Genomic DNA, 27,046 nt, shown 5'->3' with positions numbered 1-27,046 from the left:
CTATTTATTGCCTTACCTACCTAATCTTACTTCATTTGCACACACTGTATATAGACTTTTCTATTGTGTTATTGACTGTACGTTTGTTTATTCCATGTGTAACTCTGTGTTGTTGTTTGTGTCACACTGCTTTGCTTTATCTTGGCCAGGTCGCAGTTGTAAATGAGAACTTGTTCTCAACTGGCCTACCTGGTTAAATAAAGGTGAAATAAATAAAAAATGTTGTCCCTCATTATGAATAACACTGTTTATGCCTCTCCCTCTCTACCTCTGTGTGTGTGAGAGAGTGTATGAGAGAGAGAGATGTGTGAAAATAATTTATAAACAAGTTTGACGGCATGCAATATGGTTTGGAAATCTTGGGAACTTTACGTTCTTATTTATAATCGAGAGATCATTTTCAAAAACAAAATGTACAATTACAATACACCTTTTTAACACAATTTCCACACGGCCATTCTTCCTTGTTGCGGCTTGTTTACAGAAGAGTGAGGCACCCACCTGTTCTAATTAGCATCTCCAAACAACTGTATGTGGGAAGGGACGCCTGAAAAGTGTTGTAACTGAAAAATACTTATGGCCGCAACTGTTAAAACAGTTAGTGTATATTTTGCATTTGTAAAATTATTTTGATGTGATATGAAAGTAGAGGGCTTTTTGTTTCTTGAACCGTATCACAATTGAGAATTGATTCACGTTTAGATTGACTGTTTTGGCTCCCAGAGCCAGTTTACCTCTGAACATAACATATAAAGGCCTTGGACATTAAAGGAGTAGGTTAGCCTACCCCTACACAGTACATATTGGACTAGTTTGGCATATAACACATGGAGTAAAGGGTAGAATGTTAGCATAAACAGACTGGTACCCAGGCTAATGTTTTCTTGTTCGTTTATTTTTCTCCTCTCATTTTCTTCATCCGCACTGATGCGAAAATAATGGTGGAAAAATGTGTAAGACAATGTATTTTTTTATACAAGTAGTAAAGGCGGTGACAGAAGAAATGACTGAGGAAACGAGGAAAGGGTTTCACTTAAGACTATTGAGATGAACCCACTACTTCTAGTGTAGATGAACATAAAACTTGTGGCTAGTCCGACATGAAGTCAAACCAGGCATCTCTAACGTTACATCCAGACCTTATAGTAGAGCTGAAAGAATCATCGGATGTGTGTAAAAAAGAAACTCCACCTAGTCATCTGGTGGGCGCCACCATATTGCTTACACCTATCTGATCTTGCGGAAATGTGTAGGCTAGCTATAGTATTTGATTTATTAACGCAGGATTGTTTGTTTTTAGGTGGCCGGCTGTAAAATAATCAGCGCAGACGCCGTCGAAACCTGGGCTAAGCTCCAATTCTTGTCCGCCCGAGATTCGGCGACCCAGCAGCAATCATACTCAACTAGAGCGTGGGGGACAAACTCTGAATCAACTTGATTACTTGTCGCTGTATCTAGCTATTTTCATCTTGAAACATGCTAGTGTAGATAGCTAGCTTCAACCTATTTCACATTTTATTAGCAATGCTAAAGACGGACGGAAGAGCTAGAAAGCTAACGTTAGTTGCTAACTGGTCAGGAAAAATACAGGACGTTGCGCTGGTTGTTTTGCTCTTTAAACTCGCAGATTCTTACCTGTGCAGTGAAGAGAAACTAGCCTACACTAGCTAACATCAGCAAGCTGCATTGTCAACTATTATGTTGTTTTCATTCTCATTACAGCTGAGGTTTGACTCTTTATTATAGTTCATGCTATGTAACTAGCGTTTGACTTTCCTTCATCCAAAGAGGACGTTCGGGTTGCTATACTATCGGCGTGGCCGAAGAAGTTTTCTAATCCCCGGACTAGATTTTACCGTATAACGTACTTGTAGGAACAGACCTCGCTTTGGGTAACGCTTTAACGTTAACTAACAGAGCCCTATAACTTGACAGCTCATCGTACCCACTGCACAGCTCAGTGTTATTGGCGAAGCACTTTTGTACATCCAGAGAGTGGAATAGGCGCACCAATGTAACGTTAACTTAGCTAGGTACTGTAGCTAGCTTGTGAATGCAGGGTTAACGTTACTTTATTCAGATACGTGTGAATCGAGAACTTTGCTTTTAACTCTACTTACATATTATTGATAGGTAACAATTTTTTTTTACTGACGATTAACTACTTCAGCTAGTAGGTTAGCTAGCTAGTTAGCTAGCTAGAACTTTAGCTTGCTAACTAGCTAGCTAGTTTACGCATTCGACACGTAGCTAGCTAGCCGCTAGACAAGGGTACTTATGAGAAACGTTTTGATAAGTTAGCTAGCTAACGTTAGTTAAATAAACAAGATAGCCCCCAAAAACAAACAGAGGACAGATGAACATCGAGTTTTGAGATTCTGTAAAGTTGTTACCCCCCCGGAAATGTAAGATGTCAACCCGGACAGTAACCAGGACGGCATTATTAACAATTGAACATTCTTCAAACCAGGTAAGCCAACTGCAGAAGCTAGATGGCAGCTAATGTAATGGCGGTAGGCCAGTTCAGAGGTCCAAATAGCCAATTTATCCAACCTTAGCCAGAAATACTATAGCCAACTTATTCTTCTTCGATGGGGTTTAACAGCGGTTGGCATCCAAACTATAGCCAACCTAAACCACAAAAACATTTATTTTTCCTAGGCCCCAGCTATCTGACGTTATATTTATAGGTAGCTAATTACACATTGTAGTCATGTGGATAGGCCATGCAGTAGAATCTAAGGCTTTTTATAACTAGATAGCTAACTCTGATCAGAGCCCTCTAACTTTTAGGCATGTAACTTGGAGGGCTAGGACAAATTGTAACCATAGACACATTTTAGTTGCTGTAAGTTTTATGGAATTGGATAACACATCTCAGGAAATGCCAATGCTTTTCAAACTCACTTTTCCATGTCTTCTTCAAATCTTGTCGTTTTGTCAACAGGAACTAAGCTGATGTAATCTCAAACATTTTAATAGATGTTATCTCAAATCTTAATGCTCTATTCCCCACATTGTTTGACTGATTGTCTTCAACAGATCATCCACTGTCAGTACGCAAAGTTGTAGGCCCAACTAGCTATTGCCACTTGTATGATGGGCATTTCATCATAGAAATTGTCTGACGGCATTCTAAATATACTTTAGTAGGAATAACTCACATCAGGTGTAAGTAGAGGACACTGGACTTCAGCGCATTTGAGGAGCCACTCAGTCCTGAACACATTTGCTTGCAGTGAAGACTGGTTCTCTAGTGAGATTAGTGTTTTAGTCATTAATGAAATTCTGACAATTGTCTGTACAAATCACAAATTGCTGATACTTATACATGGGTAGCAGAGATGCTGACGCATCCCAAAATGGTCATTGTGGTGAAAATTCCCTAACTTGCACAGGCTACTAATTCCAAGGTTTTGTTAGCCAATGAATTTGTCTGAAGCAAGGAGTTGGTGAGGTTTTGCCATGCCCTGCCCAGCTTGTTTGACTACAGACTGCTGTTGAACTGGGCCCAGCTGGCGACTCTATGTTCTTCCTACCCCAGTTTCTCGGGTAGTTCAAACCAGCATTTCCAGTTGAGCTGGGTGTGTAGGAGTTGTGTGGAGGCCGAGGGGAGTGCTCCTTTTCTTAATTTTGTCCGTATTAGCATTATTTGTATGCACACGTTTCCTTGTGTTTCTCTCGTTCTGGATATGTCATATCATGTTCATGATTGATCATCAATGAAAGCTGAAGAGAATAGTTCTCCATTTGGTTGTAGGTTTTTACAAATTCTATTCAATAGGCCTATCTGGTTTATGTAACAGTGTCTTTGTTTTTACCAGCCATTCCCCTAGTGATCTTGGTTTCTCTCTGGTCTTTGTCATGTTCTAACCCACTCTCATATACTTGTAGGTATTAATAGCTCACATAGGAGGGGGTGGGATGGTGTTGGATGAGGGTGGTGGGCTGATTTTTAAAAGCTTGTCAACACTGTTCCTGCTTTGTTTGAAATGTAGATTCAGTTTCTTGTCTGAAAGGATTCATCAGTATTTCTTTTATTTCTCAGCTTTGTAGCTTGTGCTGTTTTCTGAGGAAAAAGTTGACAGGTTTTAGTTAAGTAGCTAAGTATATTTACATTTAGGATTCCTTGTTAAAAGGATACTTTTGGGATTTTGCCCTTTATCTACTTCCCCACAGTCAGATGAGCTTATGGATACAACTGTTATGTCTCTGCATCCAGTATAAAGGAAGTTAGAGGTAGTTTTGTGAGCCAACGCTAACTAGCATTAGCGCAATGCCTGGAAGTCTGTTATCTACTAGCATGCTAGCAGTTACCAGTAATTGCACTAATGCTAGTTAGCATCATTCTTTAAAACTGCACGCAGAGACATACAAATGGTATCCACAAGTTAATTTGACTCTGGGGATGTAGATTAAAGGGCTTCATTGCCAAAATCCCAAATGTATCCCTTTTAATGTATTGTCCTAGAATTTACAAAACCAGGGCCCCAGTGGGTATAAAATTCACATTTCTCTCCCCCATAGTTCCACTATGCCATGTGTTTTGATTTCAGGATGTTTTTACTGTCATGTTTTTGAGTTAAATGCTTCTGACAGAAGTGTAGAGTATGGAGAGGATGAGGTGACTGGAGGGAGAGCTCAGTTGGTGTCTATTTGTGGTTCTTGCTGCCTCTACCCTGACTGGAAATAGCCATGGTGTGATATTAATACCCAGATAAATGACAAGCTGGCTCACACACCTCCTTTATTTACCAGTTCTTCTCCCTCTCCCTGCCAGTCTTACTTTGTTTACCCTCTCTTCTTCTTTCTTGGAGCAGGCAAGAAATAGTTTTCCTTTTGAAGGGTAGCATAACATTTGCTAAAACAATTCAGAGTTTAAACCAGGATACAGCGTGGACACCCACTTTCTAATTATCTATTCGGCTTATTATGAAATGTTCACTTGTTTAGGCCTACATTTGTATTGTCGCATACACCGGATAGTTGCTGTGAAATGTGTTAAAGAACTAGGGTTCCTGATGCTCCAAGAGTGTGTTTGTGTGCTTGTTTCACTGTGCATTGCTCAGTCTGAATTGAATGCTTTGCTCTGAGTATTTTGACTAGAGTGAGAGACTTGAGGGGACAGCCAGGCTGAAGTGAGTGTGTTTCTGTGTATATGAGAAGGTTGGGGAGGCAGAGAAAGGGATAGGTTTAAAGTAACTGTCCAGTGTTTACAGATTTTTTTTGTGTGGAAATATGACCTATAATTAATTACAATATGAGCTAAATAGTTTTCCTTCCAAAAAATGGTAATTAGGCCAAGTATGTTAAACAGCTTTTCTGTGTTTGAATAGTATGTGTGTACCCCAACAACAGGATGGTGTGGGCGTATACTGGTCATAATAAATATTAATGCAAGTATGCTGTTGATTGGCCAGCTCATCCTCCTCAGGAGGATGACATCATCCGCTGAGGAAAGCAAGTATTTTTTAAACGGTCTGTTTGAGGTTTGGTTTTTGAAGTGTTTTTTTTTTTCTCCTCCAATTTTATGATTTGGACACATACGAGTATAGGATGAGTCAACATTATTTGGGTACTTTAGGCAGTAGGTTGCCATGGAAACAATACCACAGCACAAGTACTTTGTCAGAGAAGCGCTATTCCATCTGATCTTAGGAACACTAAAGTATTTCATCAACCTCTCATAGCAAACTTGCACATTTCTCCAACTCATTTTATGTTCTCAATTGTTGAACGTAATAAAGTGTAAAAGAACATGAGTGCAGTTGTGGCAACAGGCCAAGTTTTAGAGGATCACATTTTATTTGTCATGTGCCGAATACAACAGGTATTCACCTTACCGTGAAGTGCTTACTTACAAGCTCTTAGGCAACAATGCAGATTTTTTTTTTAAGTAAGAAAATATTTGCTAATAAACTAAAGTAATAAGAAAAGTAACACAATAAAATAATAACGGGGCTATATACAGGTGGTAGTGAGTCAATGTGCAGGTGTACAAGTTAGTCGAGGTAATATGTACATGTAGGTAGGGTTAAAGGTAACTGCATAGACATAGATAATAAACAGTGAGTAGCAGCAGCGTAAAAAGTTTTTCCTTTGTAATCCGTAATAGTTTGCAAGCTCTGGTACATCCGGCGCATCAGAACCGGTGTAGTAGGATTCAAGCTTAATCCTGTATTGACGCTTTGCCTGTTTGATGGTTCGTCGGAGTGCAGGGCGGGATTTCCTGTAAGCGTCCGGATTACTGTCCCATTCCTTGAAAGCAGCAGCTCTAGCCTTTAGCTCAGTGCAGATGTTGCCTGTAATCCATGGCTTCTGGTTGGGATATGTACATACCGTCACTGTGGGGACGACGTCTTTGCCGCACTTATTGATGAAGCCGAATGGAGGGAGAGCTTTGTAATTGTCTCTGTGTGGAGTAAAGGTGGTAGAGTTTTATTTTTATATATATATATATATATATATATATATATATATATATATTCTTTTTTTTCCCCCCTCCGGTTGCACATGTGGCATGCTGGTAGAATTAGTTAAAACGGATTTAAGTTTTCCTGCATTAAAGTCCCCGGCCAATAGGAGCACCGCTTCTGAGTGAGCATTCTCTTGTTTGCTTATGACCTTATACAGCTTGTTGAGTGCGGTCTTAGTGATTGAATTGTACAGTCAACTCTATATGTAAAGTGACTGCAAGGCTAAGGCAATACATGGGTTAATGATGGGTTAAGCTGGGCTATGGAGATTGGTTGCCAAGGGAGATGGGTAGAGCCAGTTCATGGGTCTGTGATTTCACACAGATTGCATTTGGATTACTGATAGTGTTGGATTAATTCTGATGTACTTGTTTCGAGTTTGATTCTTTATTATTTGTGTACTTGTTTTACATTTTACTGCACTGTTACGAGCTAGTAACACGCACGCTGTAACATATGTGTACACGACCAACAAACTTTGATTTGATGTGTGGAGGGACCAGAGCACACACTTGTGTCCATCCTGTCAAGGTTTTCAGGTTAAATTCTGGTAGGAGTTACTACAGTACTAGTTACTGAGCACATTCATCTTGTTTGTGTGTGAGTAAGAGGGAGAAGGAAGTGCATTAGGTGATTTGACACACGGTAAAGGTTTTGGGTGGTTTTATAAAGGGTGTGGTACAGAGACTACTACACTGATTTGATCATTTGTTGCGCAACTACAACCAACCTCTCCTTAAAACTCAACACCAAGTTATACTTCCTGTTGTTTTCTCTTTAGTCATGGGGAATCCTTGACCTTCCCTGTTTATTTTTTCTTCTTATCTCTTTCCCTCTCTCATTTCATCCCCTTTTCCTTTCAATTCTCTGGCACAGCTGTCTGAGCATGTCAGCTCTTGTCCATCGGGCTGCTCCCTCCCCTGCCTTTTCTCACCAGGGCTACTGCTCCCGCCATCAGACAAACCCAGACATGTCTCATCTGCACTAGGAGCCTGACCTTGTCTTTGTCGGCCATTTCAGACTCTTTTTTTTTTTCTTCTTTTGGGGGGTGTAATTGCAATATTTCCTCAAATTAACCAAACATGTCTTCAGCATTGGGACGAACAGGTCTGTCTGGCTCTCTGAAGAGCCTGTCTGTGCGTGCTGCATGTGTCTGTGTCCTATTTTAGCCTGAGACCTCATGGCCCCCTGTGTCCCTGTTCTTGGTCATCTATCCAAGCCATCAACTCAACACCCCTTTATGCTTTGAAATCTGTAACAAGGGGGACACAGACCTGTATTGTTGTGAATCGTTTTTAGATACTACTGCACTGTTGGAGCTAGGAACACAAGCATTTCACTACATCTGCTAAATATGTGTATGTGACCAATAAAATGTGATTTGACATTTTTAACTCTGAACTCTGTGTACATTTTCATCAGAGCATGGCTGAAGTCTTTCTTTATAGAGGAAGTGACAATGTTCCTAATGCTACTGAATGGTAGCGGGCTGGTCAGTGCTAATGCTACTGAATGGTAGCGGGCTGGTCAGTGCTAATGCTACTGAATGGTAGCGGGCTGGTCAGTGCTAATGCTACTGAATGGTAGCGGGCTGGTCAGTGCTAATGCTACTGAATGGTAGCGGGCTGGTCAGTGCTAATGCTACTGTCAACCATAGAGTACACAAGTCCCACTGCAAGTATTCATGTAGAGTAGAAGGTCAACGTTTTTGCATATGTGGATGTTTTTTTTCAATTTGTGGATGATTCTTTTGACAGAATTGTAGCCTGACTGATCAGGGTGAATCTCAACTTTGTCCACACCAGTGTCATAGAGCATGGCTGAAGTGTCTCTTCATTGAGGAACTGACAAGGTTCCTAAAGCTGAATGGTAGCTGGGTCATTCATTTCAGCAAGCCATGACACCCACCATCTCAGATTGTTCTCTTTTTTTTTCCTGTAGTTAGAAACATAAGATAAGCATTCTGAAAGCATTGTTTTGTTGAAATATAATTTGATCTGAGAAATTAAGCTAATTGGTTGCACCCAAATTGGCCATTTTAATTTATAGGATTCATATAATATCCAATAATTATAGTAGCGTACCTAACATTCCATTTGGAACAAACTTTTTTTCAAACAATGAGTAAGACATGAGGAATCCAAATAACTGGTCAAAAGCCATCCACAGACCCCTCACACCCCATGCCAATCCCACCCCAAAAATGAGTATATAGTAACAGTTATCTATGTTTGGCAAGTATTGTTTCTTCATCTTATCTAATAGTTTTTTTTTCATTGAAGTTAGGTTTATGTCCCATCCTGATATTACCAGGTTCTGTCCACTAGATGGTGATTATTTTTAAGAACCCCGCCCATTGTTAAAGGGATAGTTTTCACAATTTATATATTGGTTTCTTACCTTGTAACCAGGAATGACAGCAGCCCATGTTTTGGTTTTGTTTACCTAGCCACTGTTTGACTTGCATTGGATATTTGACATGCATGTTAAAAAGTTAGCATTTGAAACAGTAAACAAAACCAAAGCATTGGTTGCTGTCATTCCAGAGGGCAGGGTTTCCATTAGCCGGTAGTAGCCGGCTTTTGTCCGGAACAAGTCGTCGACGTAGCACCCGAACTGCTGTTACAGCTCATCACACAGCTCGTTCATTGCAGCTGGAGTGAACCGTGCTTTTATAAGCCCAGTCATTGTGCAACAATTCTAAATGCAATTGCATGTTAAACAGTTTCGATTGCCAAGATTAAGATTAGCATTTTTTACATTTATTTTATCAACCTTTTAAAGTATGCTTCCCATTTGCAATTCAATTGCCTAGGTAAGTAGGCAGGCTTCAGTGTGACTCACACTGAAGCCAGTATGCATTTTGTTAAACGTGTACTTAACTGATTGAAACTTTATCGTTTTACTACATATTGAGGCATGTCTTAACTTGCTTCAAAGTAGCTTAGCCAAAATCCAACCAAACGTGCAGACAATTATTTTTTTTATAGTCTTCTATATGCCATTGAAACCAGTAGTCGATTTCATTCATTCTATTGGTTTTCAAATCAACATTCTTTCATTGTCCAGTAGCCAAAAGCACAGTCCTAATCATATTAGCAACCAATGTTAATTGGTGCATCTTTAGATCTCCTCTCTTTCTCAATTTCTAATGGATATTTTCATCTGTCTCATGAAACCACTCGCATGTGCGGTGTGCTTTTGACAAGTGTTTTCCCATTAATTGCATTATGGAATGAACATTTGTGCGTAGTTTACTGCCTTGTGTTCCATGCTGTGTTTTTAATGTGAAGAAATGTTAACTTTTTAAGCTAAACGTTGTGGTTTGTTTTTTGGATGAAGCCTAGGCCAACTGGTTGAATTAATTTGGGATCTATCGTTCCACAGCTGTCCCAGAGTCTGTTTGGAATGGGTGACTTTATATCTCGCTCAGAACGTCAAGCTGACCGATAGAATAGGTAAACTTTTCTACTATGGGGGATAGTAGATGAAGTTAGGCTAGTGATTTTGCTGTTTGGTACTCGTCCTGTTGGCTGAGAAACTGAATGTGGACAGTTATTATAACATCTTTAAATTACCCTTTAGAATTCGGTAAGGACACACGCCATTGCATGTTTTTTTAAAGATTAATTACCATAATCTAAATGTGATTTCTGTCATTCTGAGCACTGTGGGTGGAATCACTGATCAGGTTATGCACCCAATGCATATGCGTCCGGTAAATGTAAAAGGCCTGCTGGTCAAATGTCCGGCACCGCATTTTTGTAATGGAATCCCTGCCAGAGGGATATCCTACGAATCAAGCCAGATCTACTCTGGGTTTTCTAAAGCTAACCAGCTTTAGTTAGCTTCACATTCTAGCTCAGGCTTCATCTGTACTACGACTGGATATTGCTCGTCCGCCTGCCGCCAACTCTAGCAGGCTTGTAACTGCATGTCCTACGTGGCTAGTCATTGAGACAATGCTGAAACATTCATCCATGGGTGAGCCAATGCCACGTTTTCATTTGTGCCGAAATCAAAAATAAAAGAGAAGTTAACTTGCTAATTCAGCTGGCTATGGTGTGAAATAGGCTTTTAAAAGTGCGGTGTTTATTTTATTACTTGTTGTTAATGCTGACTTTGGTGATTTATTTAAATCATACAAAAGTGTTGCTGTGCGTGAAGTTTAAAATGCATTCTGTCATTACTAAATGTGTAATGTCATTTTTTTTAACACACAACAAAATTCATCAATAAAATATTTAATCAGTCTTCCTCAAATGAAGAGGATGATGACTCAGTATTTGCAAGAGGGAGGGAATCTGATTTAATTGGTCCTCAACTTGTGGCTCTAATTTAATTTAGGGTAAGTGGAGTTAACTGTGAGTTAGCCTGCCCTGGAGCAGGTTAGTTCTGAAGAATTCGTTGCCATAGAAATTTACCGGGCTAAAAGGTGAGCAACTTTCGAATGACCGGATATCCCAAGTGGAGCTCAGTTGACCAAAGTTATCTAGTTAACTCCTCAAAACTGTTCCGTAGGATACCCTTCTGGTCCATAGATGGCTTACAGAATAAAAAAAGTCATTTGGGTGAACTATCCCTTTAACAATGAAGGTGGGAGATTCTTAAAATTCTGAACTAATAGCAGGAACAGCACCATCTAGTGGTGAGAACTTAGTAATATCAGGATGTACAATGGGATGTAAATCCAACAACTTCAATGACTTTCTCTGAACAGAAAAAAATCACAATTCACTGAGAATACATTACATAGGATGAAGAAACAAAGCTCTATACTACTTATCAAACAGACAACTGACACTATAAACGCATTGTTGGGGTGGGATTGGCATGGGGGTCTGTGGGTGGCTTTTGGACATTTATTTGGATTCCTCATGTCTAACTCATTGTTAGAAGAAAAGTTTGGTCCAAATTGGATGTTGGGTACTATATTTATTTAATATTATAAGAATCCTATAAATTAAAATAGCTGATTGGGGTGCAATCAATTACGCTAATTTCTTAGATTAAATTATATTTCAACAAAATAATGTTGCAGGAATGCTAATCTTATGGGTTTCTATAGAAACTATTTGAGAACAGAGATGGTGGGTGTCAATACTTTCTTGTGCTTTTTGAGGTGGAACGACCCAGCTCTCTGGTTAGTACTTATGCTACTGTTAGCACTTGATCAAGTCCACAAGTCCCAATTCAAGCATAAAAATAAAAGGTCAACTACATTTGCATGTGTAGATGTTTTGTGCATATCGCTGAATGAGTCTTTTGACAGAATGGTAGCCCACTGATCAGTGAGGTTTTGCTCTAATACTACCGGCTCTGTAGAGGCATGAATTTCAAATGTGTCATCTTCAAGTGTTTGTGGTTCTTGTCATGCCCCTCTCTCTACCTGAGGCTGATCATGATCTGAACAGCGAGACATGGGGCTATAATGTATATGTGATGAGACCCTCCAGTCTCTCAGGCTCCTCCTGGCTGCTCTCTCCTCAGCCTGTCTCTCGCTGTCAGTCAGCCCTGGAGCTGAGCTTCCCATGACTGACGGTATGTCTCTGTTCGGTCTTGTCGGTTTTGTCTGTATGATATGTTGCATTTGTGAACACGTGTTTTTATTTATGCATGTTTGTTTGATCTTTGTCAATGTGCCTGTTTTTGAATGTGCTTCTATCTGTGTCCCAGTGTGTGCCAACCTCGGCGAGTGTGATTGAAGTGCTGGCTACTGTGCTGAAGGTCAAAGCTGTGTTTGTGAGGACTGCAGACTGCATTGCTGACACTCTCTCAGTAACTGCAGAGCTCCTTCACAGATCAGCTGGGTGCAAGACACCTCTTTGACATAAACATTGTACAGTAGACACTCGGTCCCTGTCCCTCACACAACAAGCCCACTGTAGAGGGATGGCTAAACCATGTCTGCCAGTGCCAAGACAAATACAAAATGAAAACGAGGTCACCACACTGCCAGTTGTTGTATGGTAGTCTGGTTTACCCTGTTCTGCTCTGTATGTAGCCATTGAGGTGATGAGGCACTTCCTCATGTGTTTATGCCAGAGTCTGCTTTTTTGTGTGTGTGTGTGTGTGTGTGTGTGTGGGAGGAGGGAGGGAGCATTTAGGTGACAGCTGTCTTCTGGCTCGTTAGGCTCTGCTGGTTCTACCGGCAGACTTTCAACAAGCTTCTGCTTTATCCCTCTATGAAAACTGGCTGGGGAGGGACTCGACACAGAGAGAGACACACAGGTGTTACATAATATAACAGTTACTAAGTGGATATTGGTGCATTTGTTTTCCATTTACTTTTATGTGGAGTGCTGTTTTCTTTCTTACAGGGAGGTAAGAGCATGACTTGTTGGGAAATGTGACGTACTGTATTTGTCTCATAGCCCCTGCTTTTTGTTTTCTCTTGGAATATGACCACTAGAGAGGAGCAGAACTGGACTTCTATTTCACAACAATGCTGTTTGTCAATTTATTAATAATCCTGTGGTCTTTAGAAGAATCTGTCCTATTTTCTAATTGTAAGATTGCAGAATAGTAGGGACGCCTCGGGCCCAGACTTGGACCTTAGTTTCCATGCTCATGTGGCACAAACCACACACAACATAGAACTGTGCCATGTCAACAATAGCTTTTCTGTCCTCTTACGTATGCTCACAAAGTGACAATCTTATCACACACGTCAGTCATACAGAGGGGGAGGGAGAGGGAAAGGGAGGGAATGTGCAAATGGGGTACAATTCAGTGTTTGTGAGTGAGGTGTTGCGTATGCCTAAGAATGCTTTGTTCCCCTCTTTCAGTCTCCCTCTGAGTCCAAGGCAGGCGGGCGTCCCAATATGCCACGGTGCCGGAATTCTGTCCCCACGACGGCAGACGAGCAGCCACACATTGGCAACTACCGGCTGCTAAAGACCATTGGCAAGGGCAACTTTGCCAAGGTCAAACTGGCTCGGCATGTCCTCACAGGGAAAGAGGTGAGGATAAACCATGAGATCAAAACAAGTCCAAGCATTGGATTTACTGACTGTGATGTTTTGATCCTCTGTTGGATGTGGTTTTATCATTGTGTACCCAATGTTGGCAGTGCAGGATCCTACTTCACTTGACCCATATCCCTAACATTCTGATCTCTTGAGTATGGATCAGTGGATTATGAACATGTAACTGCCAGTTCTTTAATATGCTAATAACGTGCCATGTGATGTGGTTACTGGGAGTGGGGCAGCACATGGAGAAACATAACAGAGCGTAGTAGAGTGGGGGAAAGTCTTCATCCAACTCTTTCCACTGATGGGTGGTTTATCCTAAGTTTGCGGTTCTACTCATGTCTAACGTCATTGTTTTTTTTCTCCTAAAGGTGGCTGTGAAAATCATTGACAAAACGCAGCTTAACTCTTCCAGTCTCCAAAAGGTGAGTGCATGCAGATGCTCTGTGTAATGCCATGCGGCTGTTTTGATTTGTGTTCGGATAGTGTGTTTTTATTTCTGAAATAGAAAAAATAACACTGAAATCAATGAAGATGGCAGTTCCTTCCGAAGGGCTTAGGGCAGGATATGGCGGTAATTACAGGAAATTAGACCCAAGTACTTCCTGTAGTGATGGTTTGGGTGTGGTGCCAGTACTGTCCTCAGAAATACAGTATATGCATGAAGACTCCCACACAGTGATTTGCGCATAGATATAGTTTTGGAGTATACGAGTAAAAATGTATATAGAATAAACTGACTTTGTTTGATATAAACTGATTGATCCTCTGTTAATGTCTTGTCTATTTGTTCTCCTGTCCATAGCTGTTTCGTGAAGTGAGGATCATGAAGTTGCTGAATCATCCAAATATCGGTGAGCTTTGTGCTGCCCTCCTTTTTAAGATTCTCATCAATCCCCAACCAAATGACAGAAACATGTTTGTGTTCTGCCTGCTTATTCTTGTGCAGATGCCTTTCTGAGAATATTGAACATATACTAAGAAATTGACAGCTATGTTGTGATGGGTGTTGTCCAGGGCTGGGCGGTGTACCGTATTTTAACAGTATTGATGCACGGACCGGTTTGGGTTTTTACTTTACCTTCTATAATGTTATTTGAATGTTTGTTAAATGTGATATGTTGTGTGTAACTTCCATTTTTATAGTTTTCTTCGCTACTTGAGTCATCGCTCTCCTCTCTCTCCATAAAACATAAAATACTGTACATTTTTTTTAACAAGTACCATGATATATTTTGACCATATCGCCCAGCCTTGGTGTTGTCTTGATTGGATTGAACTTTCCGCTCTTTTCCTTCTCATCTTTTTAATTTTTCCTCTGTAGTGAAGTTATTTGAAGTTATTGAGACGGAGAAGACACTGTACTTGATCATGGAGTATGCCAGTGGAGGTGAGTAAAGGCACAAGACACTCCTTTCAACACACCACTCAACCTGAAATTCTGTTCTCAGCTTCTGTAATAACATCAATGCTAAGGCCCAGTTCTGTCTCACTCTATTCACATGCACTCTGTTCCACACTTGTCCTTTCATCCTCTTTTGTGTCGCCACTGCTTTTTTGTTCCTTCAACACTCCCCTACGTTCTGTCTCACCCCCCTATACCCCCTCAGGTGAGGTGTTTGATTACCTTGTTGCTCACGGGAGAATGAAGGAGAAAGAGGCCAGAGCCAAATTTAGACAGGTGAGACCCTTTAGTCTGCTGGTTTCTTTTCTGTTTTTGACACCGTTTTGACAATGTTATTGACAATACTGTTTAAAAGGGAATTGTCATCCTAGCTGTTGCTCCTTCTCTTGCTACAGATAGTTTCAGCGGTACAGTACTGCCACCAGAAGTGCATTGTACACAGAGACCTAAAGGTGAGGATAGACAAATGTGGCAGGTGTTTTTTTGTGTGCAGATGGAGAGAGAGATTTATGGATCCAATTCAAAGTGACAGATCAAGATCATTACATTATGAGGTATGATGTTGGATACGGTTTTAAAAGAATGTTACAGAAACTTGTATCAATAATTAACACACTCTTTCTGCAGGCAGAGAACCTACTCCTAGATGCTGACATGAACATCAAGATCGCAGACTTTGGTTTCAGCAATGAGTTCACCATGGGGAACAAGCTGGACACTTTTTGTGGCTCCCCGCCCTACGCCGCTCCGGAGCTGTTCCAAGGGAAGAAGTATGACGGGCCCGAGGTGGACGTCTGGAGCCTGGGGGTCATCCTCTACACACTGGTCAGCGGCTCTCTGCCCTTTGACGGGCAGAACCTCAAGGTGAGCAGGGAACTGTGAAAGAGGAAGGGATACATGGAAAACAAGTAATGTTCTTGAATACCTAGCTACCTTTATCCTGGTCTTTTGTGCTCGTCTTCCCTTTAGGAGCTGCGTGAACGGGTTTTGCGGGGGAAGTATAGGATTCCCTTCTACATGTCCACAGACTGCGAGAACCTGCTCAAGAAGTTCCTCATTCTCAACCCAACCAAGAGGGGCAGCCTGGAGGTTAATAGTACCTCATCTAGCCACTGCTATTTCCTCCACTGGATACACTGTGTAGACGACTAAAACGCTACTGTTGGTGCTTTGTTTCCCGTCTTCCATCAACCCTACATCTGTCCTCCCTCTTCTCTCTGCTTGTGTCCAGCAGCAGATCATGAAGGACCGCTGGATGAATGTAGGCCATGAGGAGGAGGAGCTGAAGCCCTTCATCGAGCCCCAGCCAGACTATAAGGACCCCAAGAGGACAGGTCAGAACCCCGACCGAGCGGGGGGGTGGAAGAGAGGTGGGGCAGGTGTCTGGAGGATGAGCTGGTTGCAGCAGATGGGTTACTGGGGTGGGGTTTAGAGGTCACACTAATTGGGGGAGGTCTCCTCTATCTGAAGGTGCAGAATCTTTTCAGTCTTATTTTACATGCTGTCTTAAGCTGAAATTACACACAGAGACAGCGTGTGAGAGTAGTGAATGGTCGATTCACATATATGTAGCCTATTTGACTGGCAAACCTTAGCTTACATCCCAGTACATTTTAAACTACATCTTTAGTCTACTTAGCATATGGAAGATCATAACAATTCCTCTAATTCTTTTTCTACAAACGACCCACTCATTTTACCAGCATTGCTCAACGTAGACATTAGAAAAAAAGACTTGCTTTCTAATTTGACGCTTGCGTCCCGTCTGTTTTCTCTCATTCACTCATATGCATTCTATTTCCAGCGTGACCACGCGTGATCATGCACTTAAAAATGGAATTGAGTGTTAGTCTCTGTTACGTAACGTGCCCTTTGCTGTGTTGGCATGTGCCTACATGTTAAGTCAAACTAAATGCTAGACTTTTTGTTAATTTCGGTCCTTGTTTGCTGCCTTCCGTTTTATTAAATGATATGCCTGTACGATAGAACTGTTTTGTCCATATAACGATGCGCCTGTCTGTGTTTGTTAGAGAACTATTGACCTGTTGCTTTCTAGTATGTTAGACTTGTGCTAAGTAGTCTCTGATATGCCCTTGTCTACAATGCATGTGTGTGTAATGTACTTCTGTCCTTGATGTGGTTGTAAGGTTGACATTTGCTCCATTCTGTTCAGATATCATGTTGCAGATGGGCTACTCTGCAGAGGAGATCCAGGACTCGCTCGTCAACCAAAAATACAATGAAGTCATGGCCACATATCTATTACTGGATTACAGGAACACGGAGGTACAAAGTGTATACACTCACATCTGTAGGAGCGAACTGTGTCCTACTCCTGCCATGGTAATATTGATGACCATCCCTGTTCCCTCTCAGATGGACGAATGTATCAGTCTGTCAATGAAATCCCGCCCAGGAAGTGACCTCACAAACAGCAATGCCCAATCTCCTTCTCACAAGGTACAGCGCAGTACCTCATCCAATCTGAAGCCCCGTAGAGCAACGGATGCAGGTAGGAAGCTGTTTGGGTTGATGAGGGTACTGAAAATGTTCAACTGTTTTTGATATATAGTCTTATTTGATTCTCATTCTTTGCGTCTCTGTCCCACCCTTTCTTTCTGTTTTCGCTCTTGTTCTTCTTCCCAGGTTCTTCTGCTTCCAAGCGTTCCCAGGGCGACAACAAGCACACAGCAGAGGATTATGGGAGGAAAGGTTCTGGCACTGGCAGCTTCACTAAAGTCCCTCCCAGTCCTTTAGCTTCAGCAGATCGTAAGAGGAGCACCCCGACCCCCTCCACCGTGAGTAGACTTATTGTTCTGCATGCCTGCCACTCTAGGATTGATGGCATGTACAATACTGTACCTAACATAATCTCAATGGGTCATACAGAACAGCATCCTGTCCACTGGTACGAGTCGCAGTCGAAACTCGCCAGTCCCTGAGAGGGCCACACTTGGGGTCCAGAATGGAAAGGACAGGTACACACAAGCACCCTTGCAGCCACAGACATACACAGACACGCTCACATGGCTGTGGAGCTCTCTTTTTGGAGCTAGTCATGTGTCTAGATGGCAGTGTTTACAAGCAGTGGTCAGCTGACAATCAATTGAATACAGCAGCTAGCAGCTTCCCCACCAGCATAAGATGGAGTCCCGGTGTACGTATTCACACGAGAGCAGAGATTTGACATTTTTCTAGAATGTATTAGTGACACTTGCAAAATTTTATGAAGGACTTAGAATGTACTCAAGGCCAGCTTAGTCACTCACACAGTAATACACTGCATCCGTAATCAACTCAAACAATAATAATATCTTTGAACTCTAGCTCACACAATCATGGCAAGATTAGTTTGCTAACGCTGACAATTATTTGATATTTTACCATTTTATTACCATATCCTTCACTGTGAAATGTACAGCAGAGTAGAAAGACAGGTTTAGGTGCAGAATCAGGAGCCTCAGACACTTAACAGTATTAAACACATTGACCCTGATAATCAGATCCCAATCCTTAATCTGGGATTTGTGACGCTGGCTGCTCTTGTATGCCGGTTACTTCCAGGCACAAAAAGGGAGAAATGCAGAGGGGAAGTGTTTAAAGAACACGTTCTGTGGGGGAGAGAGGGGGAGCAGCAGTGACTCAGACATCTTTGCTATAAAGAGATGATTAGAGGGCAAACGGACAGTGGTCAGCTCTAGCACTACTGGTAGAACAAGTCACTAGTACACATTCTCCTGACACAACAGCCATTTGACCATTTTCTTGTTGCAATTTTAAACAGTTTTTCCTTTCCCCAAACTTGTTCTGTCCAGACAGTTTCTCCCTCCATTTCCAACGCTTCCTTTGCTGCACGATTTTTTTGGGGTGTGATGCTTCCCAGAAATAATGCAGTCTGTCATTAAACTCCCCTAATGAAAGCTCAGTGTTTCCCCTATATTCATTTAGCAGCTGCAGGCCTCTGCTTCTAAATCGTTGCCGCCTTGCAAAAAAAAAAAGGGGGGGGGTAAAACGTTTTCAGTCTAAACATAAAACGACTAAAACCAGAAAGTACTGAACAGAAATATAAAGGCAACATATAAAGTATTGGTTGCATGTTTCATGAGCTGAAATAAAAGATGGCAGAAATGTTTCATACGCTCAAATAGATTATTTTTCTCATTCGGTGCACAAATGTTTACATCCCTGTTAGTGAGCATTTCTCCTTTGCCAAGATAATCTATCCACCTGACAGGTGTGGCATATCAAGAAGCTGGTTAAACAGCATGATCATTACACAGGTCCACCTTGTGCTGGGGACAATAAGGCTACTCTAAAATGTGCAATTTTGTCAAACAACAGATGTCTCATGTTTTGAGGGAGCATGCAATTGGCATGCTGACGGCAGGAATGTCCACCAGAGCTGCTGCCAGAGAATTGAATTTTCTCTACCATAAGCCACCTCAAAGTCATTTTAGAGAATTTGGCAGTATGCCCAACCAGCCTCGTAACCGCAGACCACGTGTATGGCATCGTGTGGGCGAGCTGTTTGTCAACGTTGTGAACAGATTTCCCCATGGTTGGTTATGTTATGAGCAGGCATAAGCTACGGACAATGAAAACAATGAAATTTTTTCGATGGCAATTTGAATGCACAGAGATGCGTTACGCAATCCCGAGGCCCATTGTCGTGCCATTCATTCGCCGCCATCACGGTTCCGAATGCTAATGCACTGCCCCATGTTGCAAGGATCTGTACACAATTCCTGGAAGCTGACAATGTCCCAGTTGGTCTGCATACTCAGCAGACATGTCACCCATTGCCCATGTTTGGGTTGCTCTGGATTAATGTGTACAGTATGTTCCAGGTCCCGCCAATAGCCAGCAACTTCACACAGCCATTGAAGAGGAGTGGGACAACATTCCACAGGCCACAATCAACAGCCTGATCAACTCTATGCGAAGGAGATGTCGCTCTGCGTGAGGTGGTCACCAGATACTGACTGGTTTTTGGATCCCCGCCCCTACCTATTAATATATATATTTTTTTAAGTATCTGTGACCAATGCATATCTGTGTATTCCCAGTCATGTGAAATCCATAGATTAGTGCCTAATTAATTTATTTAAATTGACTGATTTCCCTATATGAACTATAACTCAGTCAAATCTTTAAAGCTGTGGAATATTGAGTTTATTGTTGTTCAGTATAGAAAAGATAATGCAGCTATATATTTTTAAATAAGATCATGTTTGAGAAGTAACACCCACCAAAATAAAAACTAGACAGTCGGGGAGAATTCCAGAAATGTCATGGCATGGGGGCCTCCATTGATTTTATGTTTGAGTCACTCAGATAGCATTAGAATGCGGCCTAAGTCATTGCAAAATGTGTTGAATTACAGGAAACTAGCTTTAAAACTACATCTACAACCGCGGCTGAAAAACAAATCTTAGGGGAAACACTGAGGCTGTTATGTTTTAGTCATCCAATACAAATCGGCATTATTTGAGATGTCTGTGATAATGTGTGGTTTCATCCGCCCTCAGTGTCCCTGCTTTCTCCCCAGTTCTAACCTTGTTACCCCGTGGCTCTCTTCCACCCTCAGTGTCCCTGCTTACTCCCCAGTTCTAACCTTGTTACCCCGTGGCTCTCTTCCACCCCTCACGGGGGACGGTCGGCATTGGGTTTATTCATTTCTCTCCCTCAGCCTGACCAACCCAGGGTACCGTGCTTCCACAGCCTCGGCAGCTGCCGTACTCTCCTCCTCCCACCCCCGACATCACAAGTCCTTGTCCACCTCTGCTCACCCCAGCCCCCCAGACATCCATGCACACCGGCCCAGGCAAGTGGCAACAGGGAGGGGAACACAAGGACAGCCACTCTGCAGGAGGGAGAGTAGAGTGGATATTCAAGGCTTTGGGTTAGATGGTTCCTGGTTGCAGTTCTCAGCATTGTGTGTCCAACATCGGGAACAAATTGGTATTAAAAGATCAGCTGTAGGGATTAAAAGGGTAGCAATATTGCTGTTGAAAAGGCAACCCACTTTTCTGTCACTTTCCCCCACCCCCTGAAACACAAGCACCCTGCCTCTTTGTGAAATCTCTTTCTCCCCACCACCACCACTGTCCTTGTCCTACCACTAATCGTCCACTAGAAAGCAAGATCCTGCCAATCCGTGGCTCCTGTGTACCTGCAAACCCTCAGTGACACATCACACACCATCACAATTTTATCTTGGCCCATCCGGTGCCATTATGTTTTTGGCTGCAGTGAGCCTGAACCCTTTCAGCTCCTGACTGGTGTGCACTGCTGTGCATGTCATGTAATCCCTTTTAATATGTTCTGCAACTCCGTGTCCCCAAACACAATTTGACATCTCGTGGGCCATGCACATTGTTCACAATTATTTATTTTTTTGGGATCGTTTCCTCATGAACTAGCTATAATGCTGGGATGTCCTTCACATGTCAATTGGTTCATACTGTGGAAGCTATTTTCTCAATTGAGAGGGTGTTATAACCTCTGCCAATATGATCAGGTCCATGACATAAATCAACACTATCACAGCTCCCTGACCCTTCTCCATACTTCCCTCTTTGTTGTGATGCTGCAGCCATCGTTGTCCTGTTGGCTGGTCCTAATGTGCCATGCTAATTGTGTGATTCATGCCGTGTGCCTATGATTTAACATTCAACAAGGCTTCACTGGCCTCAAATTCTAAGTCTGGTTTATACCTGCTGTCCGTGGTGGGTCACAAGGCTGTAAGATCTTATTTTACTGACTTCAGTCATGGTGAATTTTGCTGAGTGGATGGCACCACAGTTGGGGTGCATGTTGTAGACCAATAGAAATATGCCTTTTGCAAACTGCTTAATCAGGCTTCCTTACAACTGTGGCATTTGTATAGAAATGGTATGCATTTCATTCACTTAACTTTAGTTTACTCTGAAGCGCAGTTAGGCTTTTATCATAAATTCTTTGTGGGAAATGGCTAAAGCAGTTGAAACTTTTGATATGCATAATCATAATGAAATATATAATTGTCTCTCCTCTTCCTATTCGCAAAACTATCAAAACAGCACCGCCCCTCAGAGAGTACCGGTGGCGTCTCCTTCTGCCCACAACATCGGCAGTTCCACGGCGACAGACCGTTCCAACTTCCCCAGAAATGTGACCAGCCGAAGCACTTTCAGTGCCGGCCAGCAGAGGGCGGCACGGGACCAACATACTTCCACTTATAATGGTCCCCCATCATCTCCTTCCCTCTCCTACGGGAACAGCCAAGCCCGAAGAGCCGGCGGCACTGGTATCTTCAGAAAGTTCACTTCTAAATTTGTGCGCAGGTGAGTGAATGAGGGAATGGGGATCTGACATGTGTGATGGGGAAGATGATTAGTGTAGAATCCAATGATATGCTGATCACATCCTGGTGTTGAACGGCTTGTCATTAGTGAATTACAGTTAAGTATTCATGTTTGTGCAGCGTGACCTTTGGACTGTTTGTTATTAGCATTTGTGTGTCCCTGTTATGTTTTTTATTTTATTTTTTGTCTGGCCATAAAGTTATTGTGCACGCAATGCGCTTGACTACAAGTACTCCCCTCTTTCAGGTTAAGTTGGTTTGAAGCAGGTCATATTTCTGTGGCTATGGTCAGTTAGCACATAGTTGAAGCAGATAGGGAAGTTACTGTGTGAGTATACCTTCAAATACAATTTGGAATATCCTGCTATAGTTTAATTGTTTAATGATAAATTGTACAACACCAGGAATTAAAACTGAGTAAATATAACATCTTAATTGGCATGCATGTTTCCTATCCAGTGCTAATGTCAATCCTAATCTGAGTCCATTGTTCATGTAACTGCTCTGCCCCGAACATCCTGAATACTATGGTAATGTCAGGCTACAATAACAGCCATTTAGTGACAACCTGTTTGGCCCAAGCAGCTCACCTCCTGAGGGACACCGGGGGAGTATTCATGTATTTGAGTTGACTGACATGCACATGACATGTATAACAGATTGGCTGTGGTTTGTTTTGCGCACGTTTGTGTACATACTGTTTTTTTTCTTTTCTTCCCCCTCCCCTTTGTTGTAGAAATCTCACATTCAGATTCCCCAGAAGGTAGGCAAAAATAACCACACACTTGATTCTGTCAACTATTGCCTTGTGTCCTATCTATCCTCTAAGGCTGTCATTTTATGTGTCATGACCCTTTTCATGAATTTTTTTATACGTATTTTTTAACCATTTGCCATTTATACTAACGCGCCCTGCTCTCGCCATCGCCTGATTCACCCTCGTCTGCTGCTCGGCTCTCTTCATCCCTCAGTGAATGATACTCCTCCCTTCTTTCTCTCATCCCTGTTTCCTTTTTGACTCCGTTAGTGTTGTCAAATGTCGTCCTGTGGGTCCTTGGCCAAGTCAATAGAAAACACTCTGTGCTGCCCAGTCTGTGGCCGTGCTGGCCAGTCTGTGGCCGTGCTGGCCAGTCTGTGGCCGTGCTGGCCAGTCTGTTTCGCCAACATTCCACTCCTTGTACTCCGTGTCATATGCCAAAGCATGACAAGGAGTGGATTCATAGCAGGATTTTTTTTCTGGATGAAAAAGGGGCTTGGGGTGACGGGGCGTGGCAGGGGGCGCGGTCTGACCGTCGGCGCGGCAGAATTTTTAATGGCCCGCCCCATCTTGGCGTTGTAGAGCTATTTTATTTTTTAAGGACATTTCCTCCAATTCTACATTTTCTCCCATGGAGCTGAGAAAAAGGAGCAGTTTTAAAGCTATTTTCCTGTAATTCTATACCTTTTGCCATGGCTAATGCCTTTATTTTGCACAAACATAATAATCTATATTACTAATTTTCAATTCTCCCCAACTGTCTAGCTTTTATTTTGGGGATCGTTAGTTCTCAAAGATTATATTATAAAAAAAATATTTAGGTCTATTTATCTTTTCAAAAATGTTATCTGATTTTAGTTTACGTTTACACTTAAAGCGTTTTTCTATCCCGAAAATACATTTTGGTAACCTGAAAAAAACCGCTTAGGTGGCACGCCCTAGCATTTCATTTTGACAATTTACTTATGAAGCTTGCATTTGAAATGTTTTAAAATATATTATTACATAATCAAAATGTGTTGTAGTCTTAATAGACAAGTTATTGCCTGTGTGTATTTTTTAAAAACTTCACTGAACGTACGACTTGGACTTGACTCGAGACTCAACCCGTTCTACCTGGGACTCGACTTGAGACTTGGACCTTGAGACTTGCTTGTGACTCTAATAATAGTGACTTGGTCTCAGTCCTGAACTATTTGCAGGACAGACATTTTATCTAAAAAAATTCAAATAAATAGTTTCAATGGTATTGAAAAACCTTCCTGTGGCTATTTCCAAACACCCCGGACTGTGGTATACTGCCCAAGCCTTGTGGAAGAGGGGGGGCAGTGAAGTGTTTGTTGGCAATGTAGCATCGCTGTCATATTTTTGGGGGGGATATCTCCTGCCTTTCTTTCTCTGGTCTGATACCAGACCACGGTCCAGGCTGCACTGCAGTTTGTGCTTAACAACCTTATTTTCAGCAACGTTCAGCAGTTTCTTTTTCATCTTTTTTTAACCATGGCTTATCCGCTAATACTTAGTCTTTTTAGATTTCGTTTTTCTATTTTGAATGAGTTGACTGAAGAGTCATCAGAGAAGTGTATTTCTTGCCTCTAATATTATATTCTCAGCGACAAAGATGTCCATTCAATCAGAAAATAAGTGAAGATTGAAAGTTTTGACGTTAACAAAAATGTGCATCAAGGGGTGCATGTATTTTTGTCTTATTGTTGTGGGTGCAGACTTAAGGATGTTGGGCACCTTGAGAAACTGAGAAGAGGTCTGCAGAATGCCCGCATATGCATCTGACAGTTCCTTTGTTGTTTCTGATGCCTTGCTGTGGGAGTTTGAGGAGAGGGTTATTATATGGTGGTGATGGGACTTATTAACAACAAAGATGTGATCTCTGACCTTTCATTCCAGTTGTATGCTAAACAAAAAACAACAGTTTCCATGGATTGTGTGAGTCCACTTTGCAGTGGGGGGGTGACCAAAAACACATTTGAATTCGTAGAGCTACCTAGTTATTCTCTCATAGCCCCCCCCCCCAAAATGTCGTGGCGCTCACATGAAGTAAATCTATGGATATGTGCAGTATGTTTCTAAGAAAAATACTATAGAATCTGGAAGTGGAAGGTCCAGGGGTTGCCATGGGAGTTGGTAGTGTTTGTTCTAACCTGGTAATAGCCTAATTGGAATTTTGGGAGACTAAACTTGTGCCAATTTTTTTTGCGGAGCCCGTATGAGGGAGAGGGTCGAGATGAGGCCAGCAGGTGAGGAATACAATAGTGAAAATTTGATCAATCTGATTCAGTGATTACATTTTTTTTATTATTATATTTTTTAAATCAAATAATCATTACATTCATTAAGGTGGTATAAGAATAGCATGATTGATCATATAGCTCATTCAATTTTGACAATGCAAGCATTTTATATTTTAATAACAGCTGTATTCTGTAGCTTAGTGAAGCTTTTCATGCTCATGCTGTATCTTTGGCTTCCCCTGTGATTGAATGCATTGTTAACCAGCCCGTAAGATTCCTGTTTTGTCTGTCTCCCCATTCTGTTTCTCTCCTTGCCTTTTTATTATATTACTATCCTTTCCTACTTTCTTTGCCAACTCAGACCCATGTTGACCACTGCTGAGAAGCTGGAGAAGGTCACTCTGGGCTCTGCAGGAGATGAGAACAAGGACTTCCTGTCCTCCACCTCTACGGTACCCAGCACCCCGACTTCAAGCCTGACCTCTAAGGACCACAAGCCCCGCTCGCTGCGCTTCACCTGGAGCATGAAGACCACCTCCTCCATGGAGCCCAATGAGATGATGAAGGAGATCCGGAAGGTTTTGGACTCGAACAGCTGCGAGTATGAGCTGCGGGAGCGCTACATGCTGCTGTGCGTGTCTGGGAATCCTGTCTGTGACGACTTTGTCCAGTGGGAGATGGAGGTTTGCAAGCTGCCTCGCCTCTCCCTCAACGGGGTTCGCTTTAAGCGCATTTCTGGCACGTCCATCGCCTTCAAGAACATCGCTTCCAAGGTTGCCAATGAGCTCAAACTGTGAGCTTGTGGAAGAGTAGTGATGATGATGATGATGATGATAACAAGGAGTCGGCTGGTGGAAGGAGACAGACTGGAGCACGCAGGCAGAGAGGCTAAACTTTGACACAGAACTGAGTTGAGAGGGCGACAAAGGAGCATAGAGAGACTTTTTGGGTGGGGGGGGCAGGCAAAGAGGCTAGGGGAGGTTGCGTTTATAGACCTTTTAAGGGGATTGTTAATTTTCTTGAAGGGGTGTTCTTTTCGTTTGGGTTTTCTATCCTCTCTCCCTCTGACTTTTCTGTTGTCTTCTAAGACAGTTTTGTTTCTCTTAAACCTCACGATCCTCTTTTTCCAAAAGGAATTCATTGATGGAAAATATGAAAGGAAATTAGTTATAAAGCAATGAACTGATTGTGGGTTTAATTATATTTTTTTGTTGTTGCCCAAAATAGCCCTGGACTCAGCCAGCTGTAACCCTCAGGCCCTTCTCTCTCCATTATCCTGCACCAAGGACAAACGGTCTAAGCACCATGTTACTGCATCTTGCCCCTATTTTCAGCTGTCCGTTTTGAACAGATGAAGAGACCTGCAGTTTGACACTCTGAATGTACAACATGATTAGACGGATGTATCTTAGGTACAACGCATATTCACTACAATGTAAATTGGTTTTCACATGTTTTGATTCTGATCAGCTAATGAAGGCTGCACAAGGTTCCTGCTTCAGTGTGGTGGTTCAGAAAGCCATTTTTACATCACAGCACAATGTCTTACTTGATCGTAAAGTGGAAGTGCAGACTGGATTTACCTCTTTGCTCTGATTGCGAGCCTTCACCACCCTTTACCCCAAGCCCCTTCAATTAGTTTTTGTTTTTCTACAGCAGGAGTAATTTATCTGATGAACTAATTAAGGGCCAATTGATAATTATTGGTGGATTGTAATGTAATTAAGAGTGGCTGGTTGGTTTCAATGTGCTGCACTGGAATGTCTGAGTTCCCTTGCCTTTCTCTGGAGAAAATAATTATTAATATTGTTATTAAGAATAAACAAAGTTGGATGATTTA

General features: G+C 42.0%; 1 protein-coding gene across 13 annotated transcripts; it reads left to right on the top strand.

Annotated features, from left to right (window-relative positions):
* Nucleotides 1-1,135: 1,135 nt before the first annotated feature.
* Nucleotides 1,136-27,046, top strand: LOC106563488 (serine/threonine-protein kinase MARK2). Of its 13 annotated transcripts, none has more exons than XM_014129130.2 (20): nt 1,137-2,470; nt 12,569-12,707; nt 13,265-13,438; nt 13,822-13,875; nt 14,256-14,304; nt 14,775-14,840; nt 15,061-15,131; nt 15,251-15,307; nt 15,483-15,719; nt 15,825-15,944; nt 16,087-16,225; nt 17,029-17,141; nt 17,232-17,367; nt 17,502-17,653; nt 17,745-17,833; nt 20,545-20,679; nt 21,917-22,180; nt 22,937-22,963; nt 25,177-25,212; nt 25,568-27,046. In XM_014129130.2, the coding sequence occupies exons 3-20, from the start codon at nt 13,301-13,303 to the stop codon at nt 26,001-26,003; spliced, it is 2,319 nt and encodes a 772-aa protein (XP_013984605.1). In that variant the 5' UTR covers nt 1,137-2,470; nt 12,569-12,707; nt 13,265-13,300; the 3' UTR covers nt 26,004-27,046. The 13 variants fall into 13 exon arrangements, with proteins under 13 accessions (XP_013984602.1, XP_013984605.1, XP_013984600.1 ...); XM_014129123.2 differs by lacking the exon at nt 12,569-12,707 and having other exon boundaries at nt 1,139-1,202; nt 1,301-2,470; XM_014129126.2 differs by lacking the exon at nt 12,569-12,707 and having other exon boundaries at nt 1,139-2,470; nt 16,087-16,189.

This window comes from Salmo salar, chromosome ssa11, assembly GCF_905237065.1.
Source record: "Salmo salar chromosome ssa11, Ssal_v3.1, whole genome shotgun sequence".
In the NCBI taxonomy this organism is placed as follows: domain Eukaryota; kingdom Metazoa; phylum Chordata; class Actinopteri; order Salmoniformes; family Salmonidae; genus Salmo; species Salmo salar.
Note: the sequence above shows the minus strand (reverse complement) of the source record. Positions and strands in the feature narration are given on the sequence as shown.

Coding starts and splice junctions, on each gene's coding strand:
- LOC106563488 (XM_014129123.2), top strand. CDS start 2,411: ATGTCAACCCGGACAGTAACCAGGACGGCATTATTAACAATTGAACAT. Junction 13,439..13,821: donor ATGTCCTCACAGGGAAAGAG/GTGAGGATAAAC, acceptor TTTCTCCTAAAG/GTGGCTGTGAAAATCATTGA. Junction 15,720..15,824: donor TTGACGGGCAGAACCTCAAG/GTGAGCAGGGAA, acceptor TCTTCCCTTTAG/GAGCTGCGTGAACGGGTTTT.